The 22,410-nt window shown below is 37.9% G+C and overlaps 1 protein-coding gene across 6 annotated transcripts in view; it reads right to left on the bottom strand.

The window, feature by feature from the left end:
• LIN52 (lin-52 DREAM MuvB core complex component) overlaps positions 1-22,335 on the bottom strand; it is a 124,054-nt gene extending 101,719 nt beyond the window's left edge. For 4 of the 6 annotated variants that reach the window (XR_003236491.2, XM_072762027.1, XM_072762029.1 and 1 more), the window contains exons 1-5: positions 22,241-22,289; positions 18,421-18,495; positions 16,985-17,022; positions 11,258-11,324; positions 9,255-9,338 (exon numbers count right to left, since the gene is read on the bottom strand). Coding sequence is in view for 5 of the 6 variants with exons in the window: in XM_072762027.1 (XP_072618128.1) it covers positions 9,255-9,338; positions 11,258-11,324; positions 16,985-17,022; positions 18,421-18,495; positions 22,241-22,271 (295 nt within the window). In the remaining variant the exon portion in view is untranslated. Of the gene's footprint in view, positions 1-3,056; positions 5,211-9,254; positions 9,339-11,257; positions 11,325-16,984; positions 17,023-18,420; positions 18,496-22,240 lie in introns of those variants that run through there. The other 2 variants (XM_026008578.2, XM_026008577.2) reach the window with 2 other exon arrangements.
• Between the last annotated feature and the right edge of the window lie 75 nt (positions 22,336-22,410).

Here is a 22,410-nt window from a genome sequence, read left to right as displayed (position 1 = left end):
GGAAAAAAAATATATATATATATATTTCAAGATTTTATTTATTCATTCATGAAAGACACAGAGAGAGGCAGAGACACAAGCAGAGGGAGAAGCAGGCTCCATGCAGGGAGCCCCATGTGGGACTCAATCCCGGGACTCCAGGATCATGCTCTGAGCACTCACTGCTGAGCCACCCAGGCGTCCTCTATATTTTTAAGTAAGCTCCATGTCCAGCATGGAACCCAACATGGGGCTTGAACCCACAACCCTGAGATCAAGACCTGAGCTGATATCAAGAGTCAGATGCTTAACTGACTGAGCCACTCAGGTGCCCCTGAATATAGAAAGTCTTAAGTAGTCTACTAAAACTCTATTAGAACTAATAAATGGTTCAGTGAAGTTGTAGGATATAAGATCAACATACAGAAGTTAATTGTACATTGATCCTTGAACATGGTTTACACAGATTTTCAACTGGACAGAGGTTTGGCACCTCAAGCCCCATTATTCAAAGGTCAACTGCATTTCTCTAAAGTACCAATGAACTTAAGAAACAAATGAACATGGTGTGGGGGAGACGGGGAAAGAGAGGCAAACCAAGTAACAGACTCTTAACTATAGAGAACCAACTGATGGTTACTTGAGGAGCATGGCAGGGGAGATGTTAAAGAGCTAATGGGGATTAAGGAGGGCAGTTGTGATGAACACCAGATATTCTATGTAAGTGATGAACCACTAAATTCTACACCTAAAACTAATATTGCATTGTATTTTAACCAACTGGAATTTAAATAAAAACTTGGGGGAAAAAATAAAGCATCAGTAAACAAATTGAAAATGAAATTAAAAGACAATAACATTTACAACATCAAAAAATAAAATACTTGGGAATTTAACAAAATGTAAAACTTATACTTTGAAAACTATGAAATACTGAAAGTTAAAGACAAGTAAATAGAAAGACATACTACATTCATGAATCATTTTAATATTAAGATGGGAATATTCCCCAAAATGATCTAAAGATTCAATGCAATCATTTTAATATTAAGATGGGAATATTCCCCAAAATGATCTAAAGATTCAATGCAATCTCTATCAAAATCCCAACTGACTTCTTTGCAACAACTGACAAGTTAAAATTCCTATGGAAATTCAAGAGCCCCAGAGTAGCCAAAACAATCTTGAAAAAGAACAAAATTGGAAAACTCATACAGCCCAATTTCAAAACTTACTACAAACCTACAGTAATCAAAACAGTGAGCTAGAGGCATAAGGATAGACATATAGATCAATGAAGCAGATTTGAGAATCTAGAAATAAACCCTCACATTAATGGTCAATTGATTTTTAACAAAAATGCCAAGACAATTAACAGGAAAAGAACAGTCTTTTCAAACAATGTTTGAAACAACTGGCTATCCACATGCAAAACAATGGATTTGGATTCTTGCCTCAAAAACACACAAAAATTCACTTAAAATGATCGAAGACCTAAGTGTAAGAGTTAAAACTATAAAACTCTTAGAAGAAAACACAGACATAAATCTTTGGGACACTGGATTAGGCAATGGTTTCTTAGGCATGAAACCAAAATAGAAGCAACAACAAAAACAGAGAAATCAGACTTAAAAATTTTAAAGTTTCTGCTTCAAAGGACATCACCAAGAAAGTAATAAAACAACCTACAAAATGGAGAAAACTTTTGCAAATCATATATATAAGTGACCTGTTTATAGACTATATAAAGAACTCTTATAACTCAATAATAAATGCCCAAATACTCCAACTTAAAAATTGGTAAAGGGTCTAAACAGTTCTCCAAAGAATATATACAACTGGCCAATAAATACAGGAAAGCATGCTCAGTATCACTAGTTATTAGTCAAATGTAAATCTAAACAATAAGATACCACTTCATATCCACTAGGATGAATGATAACTTTTTGAAAACAAAAAACGAGTATTGGCAAGGATATGGAGAAATTGGAATCCTCATATACTATTGGTGAGAATGTAAAATGGTGCAGCCAGTATGGAAGATAGTCTGACAATACCTCAAAAAGTGAGATACAGAGTTATCATATGATCCAGGAATTCCACTTCTGGTTATAAGCCCAAGAGAATGGAAAGGTAAATCCATACAAAAACTTGTAAGTTAATGTTATAGCAGCCTTATTCATACTAGCCAAACAGAAAAAATCCAAAAGTCCATCAACTGGGGGATAAGTATAATGTGGATAATTGGTGGATAAATACACAATAGAATATTATTTGGTCATAAAAAGAAGTTAAATACCAGTACATTCTAATATAAACATTGAAAACATTATGTTAAGTGAAAGAAACAAGTCACAAAGACCACATACTGTATGATCCCACCAATACAAAACGTCAAAAATAGATAAATTCATAAAGACAGATTAGTGGCGTTCTAGATCCATGGGCTTAGGGGGCAAATAAGGAATGACTGTTAATGGGTCTAGTGTTTCTTTTTTGGGAGATAAAAATTGTTCTACAATTGTGGTGATAGCTGTACAACTCTAAATATATTAAAAGCTACTTAATTACATCACATTATAAATAAGTAAATTGTAGGGTGGGTGAATTATATTTCAACTAAGCAGCTATTAAAAAAAGAAACAGAACAAGTACATCATCAGATGTACTTTAGCCCTAGTTTCAAATGGCATGATCCTCTGTTTTCCCAATTTTCATATTCTATTTAAAAATATCTTGAATATAGGGATGCCTGGGTGGCTCAGTGGCTGAGCATCTATCTGCCTTTGGCTCGAGTTGTGGTCCCGGGGTCTTGGGATTGAGTCTCGCATCAGGCTCCCCACAGGGAGCCTGTTTCTGCTTCTTCCTCTGCCTATGTCTCTGCCTCTCTGTGTCTCTCACGAATAAATAAATTTAAAAAAAAAATCTTAAAAAAAATCTTGAACATAGTCATTACTTAGCTTATCTGCATGGGCTACTAAATGGTTTCTAGCTTTCAGAGACAAGAGGGAACATCTTTTTAAAGGGCAAAAGGTGTTGAGAATCAGTGTTCAATGGATTCATGATAGTTCCATTGGTTTTTTTTTTTTTTTTTAGATTTTATTTTTAAGTAATCTCTACGTATAATATGGGGCTCAAATTTACAACCCTGAGATCAACAGTCACATCCTTTATTGACTGAGCTAGCCAGGCACCTCTAGTTCTACTGGTCTTAGGAATAAAGCAACCAATGGAGTGTTGAAAAGACTAAATATATCAAGATCATGTCCAGGTCATAACAATGATGGAATAATGTTCAAGTAGAAGATAAAATCAAACCATCATCAATAAGCTTCACTCTTTTTTTTTTTTTTAGATTTATTTATTTATTCATTCAGAGAGAGCGAGAGAGAGGCAGAGACACAGGCAGAGAGAGAAGCAGGCTCCATGCAGGAAGCCCGATGTGGGACTCGATCCCAGGTCTCCAGGATCACACCCCGGGCTGCAGGCAGCGCTAAACCGCTGCGCCACCGGGGCTGCCCAATAAACTTCATTCTTATCTTTACTATGTGTGGTTGATCATTCTAGCCATTAGAGGAAAAATTCCAGACATTACAAATGTTACTTCTCATCACTAAAACTATCTAGAAAAAAGAACGATTTCCAGAAACTTTCACCTTTTCAGTTTTGTCCATGGATTTCATTAGAAAAAGTCTATCATTTCACCCAAAGTCATCAGCAGTTGATCATTAATTCAATCAGCAAATACACACTTGTACATTTACGACATGCCAGGTACTCTATGGATTAGAAAGACAGTCCAAAAAAAACAAACAAACAAAAAAAACAAAACAAAAAAAAAAAACAAACAAACAAAAAAAAGAAAGACAGTCCAAAGTATGATTCTTACCTGAAAGAGTTACAATCAATCAATGGATAAGACAAGTACCAAAAAGTCTCCCAGAATGGTAACAGTGCCATACAAATAAATACACTGCTCTAGGAGCAATGTGGGAGGCCAGGAAAGAGAGCTCACTTTCCAGATAAGGAATGAAAAGGAAAGACTGGTAAAAGAGGTAAATCTGAGACTAAAGAGCGAAGGAAGAATAGAAGTTCTAATATTAGAAATAGGTCAGGGAGAGCTTTCTGAAAAAGGAATAGCATGTATGGAATTAAGATGGGCAAGTGCTACAGGAAAAGTAAATATTTCTCTTTATTTTAAGATTTATTTATTCATGAGAGAGAGAGAGAGAGAGGCAGAGAGAGAGAGAGGCAGAGACATAGGCAGAGGGAGAAGCAGACTCCCCACAGGAAGCCCTATGTGGGACCCAATCCCAGACCCTGGGATCATGACCTGAGCTCAAGGCAGGCGCCCAACTGCTGAGCCACTCAGGGGTCCCGGAAAAGTGAATATCTCAAATGGGAATGGTACATGGTGTTTTTTAAGGAGAGAAGTAACAAAACTAGTCACTAAGCTAGGTCTAGAGGGAAGAGGATTTTGAATGCCATGCTAGAATATGAATTTGATCACATGGTCTGTAAAGTACTACTAATGACTTATGAGCAAAGGACAAAAAAAGCAAATGAAACTTTAGAAAGATTAATCTGAGGATAAACAAGATGGCCTGGAATGGGGTTGTTGAGAAGCAGGGAGACCAGTTAGAGACTGCAATAGTTCTGGCAAAACAGGAAGGACACTAAACTCAGAAATTACAGAAATGAAATTCTTTATATGATAAGGCAATTTACAATTTTTCATATTTCATGGGAACTTCACATTAACTAACTGCTCAAATCAAGCCAAGGGACCCCAATCATGACAAGCTATATATGAATGCCTATACCAAAAAAATATCACTGCACTCCAAAATATCCACACCAACAGGGTTGAGACATAATCATGTATCAAATCGAAGGGCCTGGTTCATCTTCCAAAAGACACAATCTAGTTACTATCAGCTCTAGAAGGTACACATTATTTCAATACTAACATATAACAATGCTCCAGGGAAGTGACAAACAATCATGTTTTGAGGACAAATATTCTTTGCATTTTTTTTTCTTTCCATCATCTTTATCAGTGCAGATATTTGCATGAAAACAGGATCACTGGTCCTTGGGGATTCATCAGTTCCTATTGCTTATTTTTCATCCATGTCATCCTCTCAATTAATGCAGCAAAGAGGATTGAGACATCGAAACACCAGATTAGGGTGTCAAGTAAATGTCAACCCCTAGAGTAGATGAATAATCTGTAAGGACAAAAAAAGATCTTCCTTTTATGCAAATACACTATATACAATAAAACAAAGAGAGACTGTAGCCAAGAAGTCCAATACATAACAACATGAATCTTTCCAATTCTATTAGCTAAAACTATTTTTTTTTAAGATTATTTATTTATTTATTTATTTATTTATTTATTTATTCATGAGACACACAGAGAGAGAGGCAGAGACACAGGCAGAGGGAGAAGCAGGCTCCATGCAGGGAGCCCAATGCGGGACTCGATCCTGGGACTCTGGGATCAGGCCCTAAGCCGAAGGCAGATTTTCATCCATTGAGCCACCCAGGTGTTCCCTAAAACTATTTTCTATATGTCAGTTAATTTGTTGTAATCAGGGAAAATGACAGTAAGTTGCAAAGCACTGCTAGAGAAATTGAAATAAGGCTGAATTTTGAACCAGAAAATAATTCTGAAAAGTCTCGGCTGTTCTCATGGGACTCATGTGGCAGAAATGAGCATTTCTGTTGCAGAACTTTGGTTCAGCGCTTAAGGTAGTTGAGTTTGGTGACTCCAAGTACCCACCTCCAATGTTTTAAGTTTTAAAGATACTTGGGATGCCTGGGTGGCTCAGCAGTTGAACATCTGCCTTTGGCTCAGGGCATGATCCCAGGATAGAGTCCTGCATGGGGCTACCTGCATGGAGCCTGCTTCTGTGTCTCTCATGAATAAATAAATAAAACCTTTTAAAAAAAGTTTTAAAAATACAAAACACTGAATAGTAATAACGTTTTTAACTGTGAGGATTAAAAACTAAAACAAACCACATCAAGTTTCTGATTCTGTGGAAAGCCATTAAAATGAACTTTACTAAAAGAATAAAAATAAAAAATAAATAAAATGAACTTTACTAATGTTTAAGGGGGAACTCTTTTTTCTAAAAGCTGATAAAGAGAAAGAATAATTTATCCTGTAGAAAGAGCTTTCAAGGTAATAATAAATAGTTGATAAGATAAAGTCCTTTATAGAAAAATTTTAGCTAATAATAAAAAAATGACAGAATGAGAGTATTACCATCTGGCAACCTACAATAAAACAGGGGATCTCAGCAGTTATCAAACGTTGCTAAAACTCTTGTGTAAGGCTGATGGAGAATTTTACAATGAATAATCAGGCTAGGGCAGCCCTGGTGGCCCAGCGGTTTAGGGCCGCCTTCAGCCCGGGGTGTGATCCTGGAGACTCAGGATGAAGTCCCACGTCAGGCTCCTTGCACGGAGCCTGCTTCTCCTTCTGCCTCTCTCTCTCTGTCTCTCTTTCTCTCTCTCTCTGTCATGAATAAATAAATAAAATCTTAAAAAAAAAAATCAGGCTAATGATGCCTTTATCAACTAATAATTTTAACATCACAAAGAGAAATAGATAGACATGATGTATCTTCTGATGGATGTACACAATACCACTTATGAAATGGCCAAAATAAAAAAAAAAGTCAAGCTGTATCTGTGCAAGCTTCTAGATCTAACTATCAAGAAATAAAAAGGGATAAATGAACATATTCAACACTACCACAGAAATATAACAAAATTCAGAAAGTGGAAAATTCTGCAGAATAACTAGGTTTAATAAATGGTAAGGGAAGATAAAAGGCAGGTGGAACTATGACAGATTAAAGAGACTTAAGAGATGTATCAACCAAACAGTGTATGAACCTTATTTAGAACCTGATTCTAACAAACCGACTGTATAAAAACAATTATAACTCATACTGGGAAATCCGAATCCTGATTAGCTATTTGATGATATTAAGCAAGTTTGTTAAAAATGTTTAGGCATAATAGTGGAATTGTGGTTATATCTAAAAAGGCGAGGGAAGGAAACAGAACTTGTGTTTTGGTAATATATATGTAGTTACTGGCCAAAGAGGTAATATAATAACTCGTTTTAAAGATATTAAAGATTTGCTTTAAAATAATTATGGGAGTTGTATAAGTAAACAGATTGGCCAATGGTTGACTATGGAAGCTGGGTCATGGCAACATGAGGTCATTCTTCTAGTCTCTCTACTTTTATATATGTTTAAAACTCTCCATAATAAAAAATGGGGGGAAAAATCTTACCTTTCCCAAAAGGAAGGCAGAAAAAAAACTAATAGAGGAAATATAGCAATTTCAACTACAACTAACTAGAGATAATACTATTGATAAATACATTTGGCAATATAGCATCTTCTTGGGCAGCTCAGGTGGCTCAGTGGTTTAGTGCCGCCTTCAGCTCAGGGCCTGATCCTGAAGACCCAGGATCGAGTCCCACATCAGGCTCCCTGCATGGAGCCTGCTTCTCCCTCTCCCTGTGTCTCTGCCTCTCTCTCTCTCTCTCTCTCTCTCTGTGTGTGTGTCTCTCATTAATAAGTAAAAAACAAAACAAAACAATAAAAAAATCTTCTTGATATAATGAGCATAAAATTTATAAAGAAAAACTGACACAGAGAAATAAAGGATTATTATTATTACAGCATTTACTACCTAGAGCTAGTAACAGAATCAACGTCTATATTATACCAACCTAGCATTCATGAATTTAATAATCACAGACTTGACTTTTCATTATAAACCCTGGAAGTCCATGACATACATGGTAAATGTTAACTTTGCCGACGCATAAATTTTAATCATGAAAAATAAATGACCAGTAACACGGAAGAGTTAGGTAACAATGAGTGAACCTAGTAGACCACTAGCAACCATATCTCAAAGCAGTTTGTTGTTTCCTGCTCCTTGATTCATGAAGTGATTAAAAAATATTTTCTTGGTAAAAGAAGGCCAACTATTAATGACAGTGATGGAAATATAGAAAAGATAAAGAGGCCTAAGGAAGTGATGACTTTTAATCAAAAATCAGAAGTTTTAAATGATATTTTAAAGTGAAATATTGAATTTGGCAGTAATTTAAATCAACAATGTGAACAAATCCTCTATATGCTCTATAAATCAACAATTTATGAAATTGTTTTTGGGATTGTTCTAATCAGGGCAAAACTTGCATGTTTAAAGAAAGTTATAAACTAGTACAGCCTCTCACAATTGTGGATTCATGAAGGTGTCAGGTAGTACCCGCTGAGAACAAAGTTCTAACCACTATATGTTGAGTTTCTCTTTCATTTACAAAGTGAGAATTTCTACAATTTCTTTTCCAGTTTTACAATGAACACAGTATGGGAAGAAATATAATCTATAAAGAAGTAAGTTACACTGAAAGAATGGAGAGTAGACAGGAATAAATGAGAAGTTTTAAAATTATTACTCATGACAGCAGACTATGTTCTTGGCCTGCTATATGGCCCTTTATTTGGGGAACCAATCCTTCCTCCCATTCCCCGTGATTTGGATTAGACTAACCCCTCTAATCTGTGTCTGCATCCTGAACCCAGGCTTGGCCCATTAAAGTACTCTAGGCTAACTGGCTAAAGGACTGGTTCTAAGGTACGTGAGTCAAGATGGTATAGAATGAGTCCTCCCGAGGATCTTTCTTTTGGAATGTTCAGAAAAGATGGTTCTTTATTTTGGGATTATGAAATTTAAATACATATAAACTGGAGCTACTTTTGGCCACCTTCCCCACCTCGAGATGCAAAACAAAAGCAAAAACAAGAGCACATCCCAATGATATTATTAAAGGTCAAACATCTAGATATCCTTAAAGCTACTTCTACACCTGAAATTTTGATTTATGTGAACTAATGAGGTCCCTCTTTTGCTTAAGCTACTTTGTTTTTTTTTTGTTTGTTTGTTTTGTTTTTGTTTTTTTTTTTTTTTTGCTTAAGCTACTTTGATTTGACATTCTATTGCTTTAAACTAATAAGGTTTCCAATATACTTTTATTGTACAGAGAAAAATAACTTGTTACTGAGTAAACTTAGTAATTATTCCAGTATACTATACCATAAAAAGGCACTCTAGATTACAGTGACTTCTTACCTTCACAATGCCTAGTAAAGATCCTTTTTAAATTATAGCTAGCACTCATTAGGAAATACACAACATGCAACCCTGAAAAATGTGATCTGGGTACTCACACTCATCCAGCCCCAGCTGATAGGCCAAGTTCTGTAGGCCTCGTACCTTCTCCATCAGATTAGCTGTGGTGAGGCTCCCCAGTTCTGAAACAGAATCATTTGTTTCAATATCATTTCTTTCTACTCTTCTCTAGTAACAACCTATTCAGGTTGCAAATCCTTGCTATAAAAGTTTTCAAGCTTAATTCTTATCTAAGAAGTAGAAAATGGATCCATATCTCTTCTCATCCAATTATTCCCCTTACACACACAGTGAATTTTTCCTACTGTTGCAAAATGCTTCAGATGAACTTACTTAATGAGAAGAGAGTTAGTATACATATACAGCAAATTATATTTTATTCCAACGATCCTTTTATAAATTTCATTTTGCCCATCACAGAAGATGAACACACTATTAAAATATGAAACTTTGTGATCTGACAGCAGATCTTAGTCTGAGAAAGACGTCTGAGAAAGTCTCACAGACTTTCAAAATGGATACTGTCTCCACTATCATTTGTAAGTCTTATTCCAAATAACAATAAAATAGCAATAAAACACTTACTCTTCCCCATTTCCCTAAGTTTAGAAAACAAAGACTAAATATTAATCCAAACTTTCCCTTCAAACCAAAGTTCTATAAAATTTAAGTTTACCAGATAAAAAGATAGTATACTTTAAATAAAAACTTAGGGATCCCTGGGTGGCGCAGCGGTTTAGCGCCTGCCTTTGGCCCGGGGCGCAATCCTGGAGACCCGGGATTGAATCCCACGTCGGGCTCCCGGTGCATGGAGCCTGCTTCTCCCTCTGCCTGTGTCTCTGCCTCTCTCTCTCTCTCACTGTGTGACTATCATAAACAAATAAAAATTAAAAAAAAATAAAAATAAAAATAAAATAAATAAATAAATAAAAACAGTTCCCAGATTTTCATTTAAATAGCACCCAATTCCTTTTATGTTTAAGGCACAGGTCAATTTGCATGGAACATAACAATATGATCCCTTTTAAAAAATTTAAAGTTTCCTTAGAAAATACACATGCATGAGATGTTATATAAATGTCCGTTTGGAACATTTACAACAATGAACCTGAGGTGCCCTTGAGACTTAATTTTTCCATGGTTGGAGGAGGGGATCCTCATTTAAGCATTTCATGCAGTACAATGAATTACTTCCGAAATCAAATAAAGATGTTATTTTCTCCCACTTATCATGCCACCCTCATTATCGATATCTGGCATAAGTAGACTTTCACGATCTATTCAGCTGCTTAAATACCTCAAGAATGCCAGATTTTTACCTTAATTTCAGTCTATTACTTTACAACCATCATGAATCTTATCACCAGAAAGATGATAAAAATTAAATAAGTAGAGCAAAATCAAGGAAAATTAATGTTTTTTAATTTAAATTTCTACTCTGTGGTTGAGTTCCAAGTCATTTATCAAACAACAATATTCACTACTTACACTATTGTTTATGGGAGAAATTGATGGGATGGAAAGAACTAAAAGACAGGTTTTAACCCACTTTGGGGTTATCAATTAATAGTACTGACAACAATACATAGCATTAAATCCTAAGTAAGGCACTTGTGTTAGACTGATAAGAGACTAGACTTAAAAGATCATTTTAAATTTTAACTCTTTCTAATAAATCTTGGTTAAGTTAACCTCTGAACCTTAGATATCATCATACCTAACTCACATGACCTTTATGAGAATTAAATGGGAAAAATTTATGAGATTTTTTGTCGACTATAACATTATACAAAATAAAATTAATATTAAAGGAATTTAGTAGCAGAAGAAATCATGAGTGGGTCCTGAACTGAAAGGATTTATTCACATGGAAAAGTAGAGACAAGCATTCAGACATGAAGAACCATGAATAAGCTTGGTTAAGTTGGCGGTTTGACTGCAGCAAATACTTGTAAGGGAACAGTGAGAGAAAACTGGAAAGGTGTTTTGTAAAGGAACATAAATGTCAGGTGACAAGTCAGAGGTCACCAGCATTGCTTACCTTTCAACATGTCAATGTCATCACGTTCTATTTCAGCCATCCATTTGGGTGGAGAGCTAGTAATAGGCTGTCAGAATATAAGAATATATCCACTCAGATACATACAAAATGTAGAGACCATAATCTTCCTTCTTATATGAAAAGTAGCTGTCACACAACTTTCAGGTTGTTTGAAAATACTGGCAAATGATAATTTCAAAAACCCAGATTTCTCAAGCTTCAGCTATGACCTAAAACCAGTCACCTTGCAAAATAATTCTGCTCATCTTTACAAAAAGCTGATCTCAGAGAAATGATCTTAGAAGAGAGGTCTGACCACAAAAAAAAAAAGAAAAAAAAAAAAAGAAGAGAGGTCTGACTATTACTATTTCATGCATAAGAGGTTAGGAAAGCAATGAAAGAAATTACTTGAAATTCTGTTCTGGTAAAAGCCTCCAACTGATCTGTTTGAGACAGTCAGGAGTAACATTCTCTGGCAGGGGGGAAGATTCATAGAAAGATGTCTCTCTCTTTTCTCTCCACACAAATGCAGAGGACTATTACTCAGAATGAAAAGAATGAAATCTTGGGGTGCCTGCATGGCGCAGTTGGTCAAGCATCCAGCTCTTTGTTTCACCTCAGGTCATAATCTTATGGGTTGTGGGAGTGAGCCCTTTGGCAGGGAGTCTGCTTTAAGATTCTCTCCCTCTGCTCATCCCCCCACTCACATTCACTCTAAGATAAATAAATAAAACCTTAAAAGAAAAAAAAAGGAATGCAATCTTGCCATTTATGACAACATGAATAGACCTAGAGGATATTATGCTAAGTCAGACAAAGAAAGACAAAATAGCATGATTTCTCTTATATGTGGAATCTGAAAATAAAACAAAAAACCAGACTCAAGAATACAGAAAACTGTATTTCCTGTAAAACTGTTACAAAACTGTTGTATTGGAATTAGCAAAATAGGTAAGAGGGATTAAGAGGTACAAACTTGCAGTTATACAGTAAATAAGTCATAGAAATGAAAAGTACAGCATAGGGAATATAGTTGATAATAATGTAATATACATAATTGTTGATTCACTATGTTCTACACCTGAAGCTAATATGTCAACTATACTTCAATTAAAAATTTTAAAAAGAGGAAATCCTCAATTTGTGAGAAGACTATAAGGGTCATCACTTCAAATTTCATTATATTGTAGACATTTTAGAAAACTGTAGAATTTTAAGTTATATTCTCATTTCATTTTTTTAGGATTTATTTATTTATTTATGATAGACATAGAGAGAGGCAGAGACACAGGCAGAGGGAGAAGCAGGCTCCATGCCGGGGGCCCGACGCGGAACTCGATCCCGAGACTCCAGGATCGCGCCGTGGGCCAAAGGCAGGCACCAAACCGCTGAGCCACCCAGGGATCCTCCTATATTCTCATTTCTGAAAACTGAACTTAAAAATGTGAAAAAGAGGGATCCCTGGGTGGCTCAGCGGTTTAGCGCCTGCCTTCGGCCCGGGGCATGATCCTGGGGTCCCGAGATCGAGTCCCACATCGGGCTCCCTGCGTGGAGCCTACTTCTCCCTCTGCCTGTGTCTCTGTTTCTCTGTGTATTTCTCATGAATAAATAAAATATTTTTTAAAAAAATGTGAAAAAGAGCCCATTCTTGGAATAACTTTGGACAACAGTTTTCAATCCTAGTTACAAATGAGAATCATCTACGTAACAAAAAAATACAGATGACCTGGCCACACTCCACATGCATAGATTTAAAATATCAGAGGTGGAAGGAGGATCCAGTGGAGAGAACAGAGCCAACGGCCAATTACGTATGTATTTTTTTAAATGTAATACCACCTATTTAGCTTCAAAAACATTTTAGCATCCTAAGCATACAAAAAAGGTAACAGAACATTGCAAATTGTATTTAGTACAGAAGGTTCTTGAACTTTCATTGTTGCACTGGCTCTTTGCTTTACAATGAAGACAATGAAGAGATCTACAATTTGTTTAAAACTACCACACTAGGGATGTCTGGGTAGCTTACCCTTTCAGTACCTGCCTTTAGCTCAGGGTGTGATCCCAGGTCCTGGGATTGAGTCCTGGATCACGCTTCCTGCAAGGAGCCTGCTTCTTCCTCTGCCTGTGTCTCTGCCTCTCTCTCTGTGTATCTCTCATGAATAAATAAATAAAATCTTAAAAAAAAAACAAAAACAAAAAACTACCACACTAGGAACACCTGGGTGGCTCAATGGGTTAAGCATCTGCCTTCAGCTTAGGTCATGATCCTGAGATCCTGGGATCAAGCCCCATGTCAGGTTCCCCTGAGTAGGGAGCCCACTTTTCCCTCTCCCTCTGCTGCTCTCCCTGCTTGTGCTCTTTCATGTTCTGTCAAATAAATAATAAAATCTTAAAAAAAAAAAAAAACACAAAACTACCACACGTTAAAAAAGATCCAAACACTTCTCATGCCAGTGGACCCCCCTCCTTTTCCACAGCTAAGAATGGCAACAGAATGCTATGTTACTATACACAAAAATAAGACATAAAGCTAAATGAACACCCACCACAGTGTCCACAGATCCAGCCACACAGCACACTTCCCAAGTTATAGCCATTACATATGTATTTTTTAAAAGCTGCAGGACTGCACACAGATGATTCTGTTGTGCAGGCAGGGGTATGGCTGAGAAACATTATGTTGCTGAGTCTCTCTCTCTTTTTTTTTTAATTAACATGAGTGACCAATGCATCGTGTTACTTAATTTCCAAATCAACAGGATGAAGCAGGTATTATTATCTTCATTTTACAAGAGAAAAAAACTGACGTATAGGAAATTTATAAATCACTTGCCTCTAATACACAGCTACTGGAGCCAAGATTTAAACCCAGGAAGTCTGGGTTCAGAAACCATTACTCTATACACCTTTCCTAGAAGGCCATTGGTCAAATTTGCCATTTTTACCCACCAGTAGGGAAACAGACTATATCAGGAGATTTTAACCTAGGGTCCTGGGATGATCCTGAACTCCTAGAAACAAAACAATATGAATGTGCATACTTCTAGGGAAAAGGGGTCGATACATAATCAGATTTTTAAAAAACAGCATATTTTAATAAAAGGTTTTTAAAGATTTTTTTTTTTTTTTTTTTTTTGCATTTATTTATGATAGTCACACAGAGAGAGAGAGAGGCAGAGACACAGGCAGAGGGAGAAGCAGGCTCCATGCACCGGGAGCCCGACGTGGGACTCGACCCCGGGTCTCCAGGATTGCGCACTGGGCCAAAGGCAGGCACTAAACCGCTGCGCCACCCAGGGATCCCGGTTTTTAAAGATTTTTAAAAAACCTTTTATTTCTAACTCAAAATAGTTGTTACGAATATAATTAAACTGAAAAGTCAGTATGAATGAGAACGTAAGAAAATTAATTTAGACACTTTCTATTCAATCTACTAGACAAAAGCCAATCTAACACTAATAACTACTAGGTATTCTTTATTACATCCTAGGTACAATGCAATGTATTTTACACGCATTATGGCATTTTACACTAAGAATCCTATGAGGTAGTTTCAACACTAAGGCTCAGTAATGTTAGGAAACTTGTTTAGGTCGCAGGCAGTTAAAAGCAGATTCAGGTCTCAAATCCAAGTGTATCTGACTCCAGAGCCCTATATTATCCCGAACTCTTCATGTTTAGGCCTTACTGAATGCTAAGAGTATGGGCCAACTTTCCTATAACCCCAGCTTTTGAATAAATGAGAGGCCACAAAGTGTGACTACCACTGAACAGATACTCTCAAGGAACCTAAAAGCCACTGGCCCAGAGCGGCTTTAAATATATATATATTTTTAACTTTATTTATGTATTTATTTTTAAGGTTTTATTTATTTAGGGGATCCTGGGTGGCTTAGTTGGTTAAGCGTCTGCCTTAGGCTCAGGTCATGATCCCTGGGTCCTGGGATCAAGCCCCGCTTTGGGATCTCTGCTCAGTGGGGAGTCTGCTTCTCCCTCTACCTGCCCCACCCCCCTGCTCAGGTTCTCTCTCGCTATCTCTCAAATAAATAAATACTCTTTTTAAAAAATATCTTATTTATTTATTTAAAATATTTATTTATTTATATATTCAGAAAGAACGAGAGAGAGGCAGAGACACAGGCAGAGAAAGAAGCAGGCTCCATGCAGGGAGCCCGACGTGGGACTCGATCCCAGGTCTCCAGGATCACACCCCGGGCTGCAGGCGGCGCTAAACTGCTGCGCCACCGGGGCTGCCCAAAAAATATCTTATTTATTTATTTGAAGTGGGGGAGAAGCAGAGGGAGAGGTACAAGCAGAGTGAGTAGCCCAACTCAGGGCTCGATTCCATGACCCCGAGATCATTCATACCTGAGTCAAAATTAAGGGTCATAAGGATCCCTGGGTGGCTCAGTGGTTTAGTGCCTGCCTTCGGCCCAGGGCATGGTCCTGGAGTCCCAGGATCGGGTCCCATATCGGGCTCCCTGCAGGGAGACTGCTTCTCCCTCTGCCTGTGTTTCTGCCTCTCTCTCTCTCTCTCTCTCTCTCTCTCTGTATCTCTCATGAATAAATAAATAAAATCTTAAAAAAAAAAAAATCAAGGGTCACCCGCTCAAGGGACTAAGCCACTCAGGTGCCCCTAGGGGGCCTTATTATCTAACTCAACATCTATAACTCTAACAATAAGTAGAGAATGCTAAGCATACAGCAAGGTACACAAGGTTCTTGAACTATCATTGTTGCAGTGGCTCTTCCCTTTACAGACAACAAAAAAGAGTTTTACAGTTTGTTTAAAAACAAAGTTTAAAACTACCTTTAAAAACATTTAAAACTACCACACTACACTAAAAAAGTGAGAGTTTTATTACAAGTCCCCAGTGGCATATTTTACTAGATAGAGCATGAACTCTAGAATAGATATAACCTGCATTCAAATGCTGGTCTGTCACTCACTAGGTCTTGGGCAAGTAATTTTCAAGGTTCCCTTTCAGTTTTAACTGAAAAGTTTTAACACTGGACTCAAATGCTTCTGTATATGATGGTAAGAGTATGGATGCTAGTAATCAGATCAATGGATTCAAAACCTGGTTCTGCCACATATTGCCTATATCCTTGGGTAACCTACTTAACCTCTCTCTCTCTGTCCATTTCCTTGACTATAAAATTGGGATAATAATAGTACCTATACCCCACACGGTTTTGTAAAGATTAAATAATATATGTATAGTGCTCAGAACAATGCCGGGCATACGGTGCTATGTAAGTACTGCTACCTGATACTATAACCATATTCTCCTGGTTGTGGGAATATAAGAGAATATATGGAGAGTATCTAGCACAGTGAAAGTACAAAAGGTATGGCTCTAATGGATGTCTTCCTTTGCTTTATGATGAATCACTGAGAAATTTCAAAATCCTGTAAGGAGGTATAAGTTAAGGTCACAATGCATCCCATAAACAAAAGGAAAAAAGCTTTAAAATCATGGTATGGGCAAAAAATAATACTGATGTTACATTAAATATTTCAACTAAAACAGAGCATCTGAACAGAGGAAGACACTATCATAAACATGATAATAATATACACGGATTTCCAGGGCTGTAGTTACAAACTGATTTGAAACCTCTGACATTTTTCTTGAAAATAAAGAAATAGGAGATATTTGAACTTTCACTAAAGAGCGAAACACTGGATAAACAATATTAGAGAAGTGAAATATGACTTACACTTTTAAAGGAAGCTGCAAATTCAGCGACACCTGGTACTGAAAAGAAAAAGACACATTATTTATTCAATAAACATTTTAGTGCCCCAGATATAGAAGATCCAAATAATAAGAAAACAGCCTTGCCTTCAAGGAGCTTAAAGTCTGGAAGAGGCGAAAGAGTACTCAGTAACCATAATATTGGTTAAGTGCTCAAAGAAAGATACTAGGCACGATGGGAAGATGGGGGGGGGGGGGGGGGTTCTGTATCAGACTGAGGGGGCAGGAAAAGCTTCTTAGAGAAAATAATTCTTCAACCAAACTTGCAAGGATCAGGAATTAGCTGTATCAGAGAATGGGGAGATACACTATCTCTTATCAGAAAGTTTAAATTTTTTTAGGTATGCTGTCCCGTCATGGATTGACAATTGGATAATTGTTTATTTAAATGCCCCATGGGAAGAATCACATTAGAAAATATAAAGATAAAAAATAGATATTTAAAAATAAAATATTGTTCAACCAATAAAGAAATATGAACTAAAAATAATAAAAATCAGTAATATCCAGGAGTGCCTGGTTGCTAGTTGAGCATCTGACTCTTGATTTTGGCTCAAGTCATGATCTCAGAGTTGTGGGATCACTCTTGTCAGGCTCTGCGCTCAGTGGGGAGTCTGCTTGGGATTCTCTCTCTCTCTCTCTCTCCCGCTGCCCCTCCCCACCCTCTAAATAAATGAATCTTTTTAAAAAAATCAGTAACATCCAATATTGCCTAGTATTTGAGCAAATGGGCACTCTCATACACAACCACTCTCTTCCTTGCACACAAAGACACATGTTGTTTGTAATGTCAAACAGTGGATCTAAGGTTTCCAAATAGGGTAGAAATACATAAACCATAGTATATCTATATAAGGAAATACTTTAGGAATGAAATATACACCTACTAATGTAGAAAGATCCATTAAAAGGTGGACTAAGTTAAGCTGCATTAACTTAACCACGTATATATGACCCCATCATTACATCAAAAAAGCAAAAACAAAAACCCAAACAAACCCAAAAAACCCTGCTGTATACTTTATTAATATGTATGTATTTATTTACCATACAATCATAAAAAAGGCCAAAAGAATTTGTACCAAACTATTAAGTGTGAGTTTACAAGAGTGAAGGAGGTGAGGAAATACTACTTTATGTATCTCTGTATTGTCTGAACTTATTACAGATGCATTTTTTAAGGGTCTCTATCATAATTTCTTGAGTCAACACTGTTCTGAAAAAGTTAAACTACCAAACAGTTAGCCTTAAAATTAGACCACAGAATTCAGTCTCTTCCCTGTGAAGTGAAATCAAAATTTTAACCATTATAGTTAAATAGTAACTTCAAAAAATCTCTGTCAAAGTAGCACTGGATTGTCCTACACTGATTCTAATATCAAGAAACCAAAAACTTACATTGTTCTGGCCAAAGGTCTGGTGAGGCACGGTCAAGTTTTTCAAAACTTAGCAAAGATGCTTCCAGATCTGTCCCTAGAACAAAACACCCAGATGAACCAAAAAGACACTTTAATTTACAATATTTCAATCTCAAAGAACACAACAAACTGAACACTCACCTGGAAGTCTAGAAATTTGATTTCTATAGCTACTGATACTACTAGGCCATAATGTTATACAAATAAATTATTCTCCTTTAACAAACTTCACTTTTCTGATCTCTAAAATGGGAGCAACATTTTAGTCAGGTGTTAGGAAAAACAATTATCAACAAACCCACCTGCATCTTCACTTATACTCTTAGAATTTCCCCCAAGTGTCCTTGCTCTCAAGAAAGACAAACTCGGGGATCCCTGGGTGGCACAGTGGTTTGGCGCCTGCCTTTGGCCCAGGGCACGATCCTGGAGACCCGGGATCGAATCCAACGTCGGACTCCCGGTGCATGGGGCCTGCTTCTCCCTTTGCCTGGGTCTCTGCCTCTCTCTCTCTCTCTCTCTCTCTGTGACTATCATAAATAAATAAAAATTAAAAAAAAAAAAAAAAAGACAAACTCCTCTGCAGACCTGTGGAGGTCACTTTCTCTTGCTCTGTCAAAGATATCATCTTGAATAATCTCTCTTGCACAAACAATTTCTACCTTCTCTACTGGCTCAAATTCAACAACAAGCAAGCCTGCTGTAGAATTCCCCTTCTTTGAAAAAAACTCTTCGGTGACCCATTACCTCCTTAACTCCTCCTGCATTACAAAAGTTCTTGAGTTGTCTATCTTGATGTCTCCACTTCCTCGGAAACCTCACATTCTCTCCTGAACCCAAGACAATCAGGCTTCTGCTCCTGCATACATAGAAACTTCTGTGGTCAAGGTCATCTACAACCTATGTTGCTAAATCCAGTGGTCACTTCTCTGTTGTCTAATATGTGGCTTCTTTGCAGCACTTACACATTGACCACTCTCCTTGAAAAACTCCATTTCCAGGGCACCTGTGTGGTTCAGTCAGTTAATCATCTGACTCTTGGTTTTAGCTCAGGTCATGATGTTAGGGTTGTGAGATCAAGTTCTGTGTCAGGCTCTGTATTCATAATAAATAAATCTTTAAAAAAAAAGAAAAAGAAAAAGAAAAAGAAAACCTCCACTTCCAGCTTCTGTAAAACCACTATGCTGGTTTTCTTCCTACCTCACGAATTCCTTCCTTACTTTCCTCCGCTCAGGTCCCACCCTAGGATGGCTTCACTCTCTACTTAAAGTCTCCTAAGGAGATCTCATCTAACCCCATAGCATGTACCATCATTTATATGTCAATAACTCCATATTTATATTTCCAGTCCCAGTCCTTCCCAGAACTTCAGAGGTATAGCTAAGAGGCTACTTAGCAAACTTCTCTGCCAGAGCTCTGTTAACTCTTGACATCTCTCTCCATTTACATGTGTGGAAACTTTTCTAATTACGTTCAAAACCATTTCCAGTTTAAGAAGTATCACCGCCATGAACCCCAATTTTTCAAATCAAAACCCAGATATCATCCATCCTTCATGCCTCCCTTTCCTTCAACCTTCCATTACAATCCATTAGTAAAATCCAGTAGTTTCTACCTCCAAAAACACAATGAAACCAAATTAGTTAACTAAGGAACCATCACGTCTCTCCCAGACTACTTCAGAAGCTTTTCAACAGTTCTCCCTTCTTTTATTACCTCTTCCCCTCTCTACCCAAATCTATTCTCACAAAGTAGGTAGAACGGATTTTTTCTTTTTCCTCTGGCAAGAAAAATACATTTTCAGAGAGCACTCAGGGCAGCCCCGGTGGCCCAGCGGTTTAGCGCCGCCGTCAGCCCGGGGTGTGATCCTGAAGACCCGGGATCGAGTCCCACATCGGGCTCCCAGCATGGAGCCAGCTTCTCCCTCTGCCTGTCTCTCTCTCTCTTTCTCTGTCTCTCTCTCTCTCTCTCTGTCATGAATAAATAAATAAATAAAATCTTAAAAAAAAAAGAGAGAGAGAGCATCCAGTCAGGAGAAGGAAACTCTCTCTCCTTTTTAAGATTTATTTACTTAGAGAGAGAGCGAGAGAGAGTGTGTGTGTGTGTAGGGGCCGAGAAAGAATCCTCAAGCAGACTCTCCGTTGAGCATAGAGCCCCAATTGTGACTCAATCCCAGGACTCTAAGATCATGACCTGAACGGAAATCAAGAGTTGGCTGCCTAACTGACTGAGCCACCCAGGTGCCCCAAGGAATTTCTTTTGACTCTGAACACCCATAATTTCTTATACAGTATGCACCCGTGCTAAAAAAAAAAAAAAAAAAAAAACTTAAGATTAAGTTAAACTCAAAACCTAAGACTAATATTTATGTATATATTCTAAATGGTCTGTTTGCCAGACCCTGTGCTAAACTCTGGGATCCAACTATAAACAAGACAGACTTGAATTTATAAACGAGTATGAAAGGGACAAAGTTAACAGAATAACTACGCTGACAATGAAGGTAACGAGATAGTGAATAACAGTGAAGAGAGGCAACTCTAGATACTGTGTTCTGGGAAACTTCTCTGAGAGGTGACATCTAAAATGAGACCTGACATGATCTCAGGGTTGTGAATCGGAGCCCTTTGTAGGGCTCCAAGCTCGGAGTGGAGTCGGCTTGAGAGTCTTTCCTCCTCCCTCCCTGTCCCCCTCTGCTCCTTCCCCCGCTCTCTCACATACGCTCTCTCTTAAAAAAAAAAAATTATATATATATATATATATATATATACACACATATATATGTATATATATATAAAAGTAAAATGACACCTGAAAGTGCAAAAGCATTTACATGATTGATTAATATTTTCCTCTCCCAAAGCACCGCGTATTACATCTTTCACAGAGTGGGAACTCAGTAACAGCTCCCCTGGCTTCAATTGCTTTATTCCTGAAATTTCCAAGATTCCTTCCAAACATGAAATGTGTTTGAGGAGGAAAAACTACATATCAATGAAATGGAAGTGGGGATGGCGACGGTGGAAGCAAAAATTAAGTAGTTCAGAAATGACTGCAAAACCATAATTAACAGAACCGCACGCAAAAGCACGTGATTATATCAAAATCAACTGCTATCTGAAATGACTTGCATCTTAGACAACATATAAACAGAAATCGTTCACTCATTCAGACTGAGGAAATAACACATGCAGCAGAAGCAAGAGAGTATGAGATAAGTGTTATGACCTCACTGAAAAGCTCAATTGTCTGTCATCTTCCTTCCGGACTCTCACTGGGAGCGGCCAAGATAGGGCAACCATCCCAATCTAGTGAGACAGACAGGAGTATCAGGTTTTCCTCTGCGGCTTAATCCCGGGATGAGGTCAGCCACCAACCCTAGCTAGGGTTTGAGAGAAACGGAGAAATTCGACCCTTCAATGGGGCGCCCTAGGAAGAGGAAAGCTACTAAGCTTCCACTAAGGCACCACATTTACCCTAGCAGCATCTCCTCCTCGGCTCTGCCTCACCCAAATGGGGCTAAGGGAGGGCTAGAGCGACCCTCGTCCTTTTGCCTGGAATGGGCCACACGAGGGTGCGCACCCTCCTCCACCCTCCTGGTGCACAGAGGGGAAACCGGGTACCTCCGGAGGTGCTGTGAAGAACCCGCGAGCTTGAGGACGCACTCGCATCCTAATGAAAACTGGAAAGAGTGGGAGCCCAAGGGGAAAAAAAAGTGTAAGTTTGAGGGACAGACAAGAGAGTGGAAGTCCCCAGCGGAGCAAGGGAGGTTGCAGCCTAAAGATCTCTAAGCCAGTTCTTACCGTCTGTGGGAGACGCCATCTTCCAACCCATGTCACGTGACACCGCCAACCGTCGGCGGGAAAGCAGAGATCCATAAGCCACGCCCCTCCCCCAGAGACCCAATCGCCAGCTCGCAGCCTCTTTTCATTTCCCCGCCCCATAGGGTCATCTTTGCCTAGCCCGCCCCTAG

The sequence above is a fragment of the Vulpes vulpes genome, chromosome 6 (genome assembly GCF_048418805.1).
Source record: "Vulpes vulpes isolate BD-2025 chromosome 6, VulVul3, whole genome shotgun sequence".
NCBI classification, from domain to species: Eukaryota; Metazoa; Chordata; class Mammalia; order Carnivora; family Canidae; genus Vulpes; species Vulpes vulpes.
Note: the sequence above shows the minus strand (reverse complement) of the source record. Positions and strands in the feature narration are given on the sequence as shown.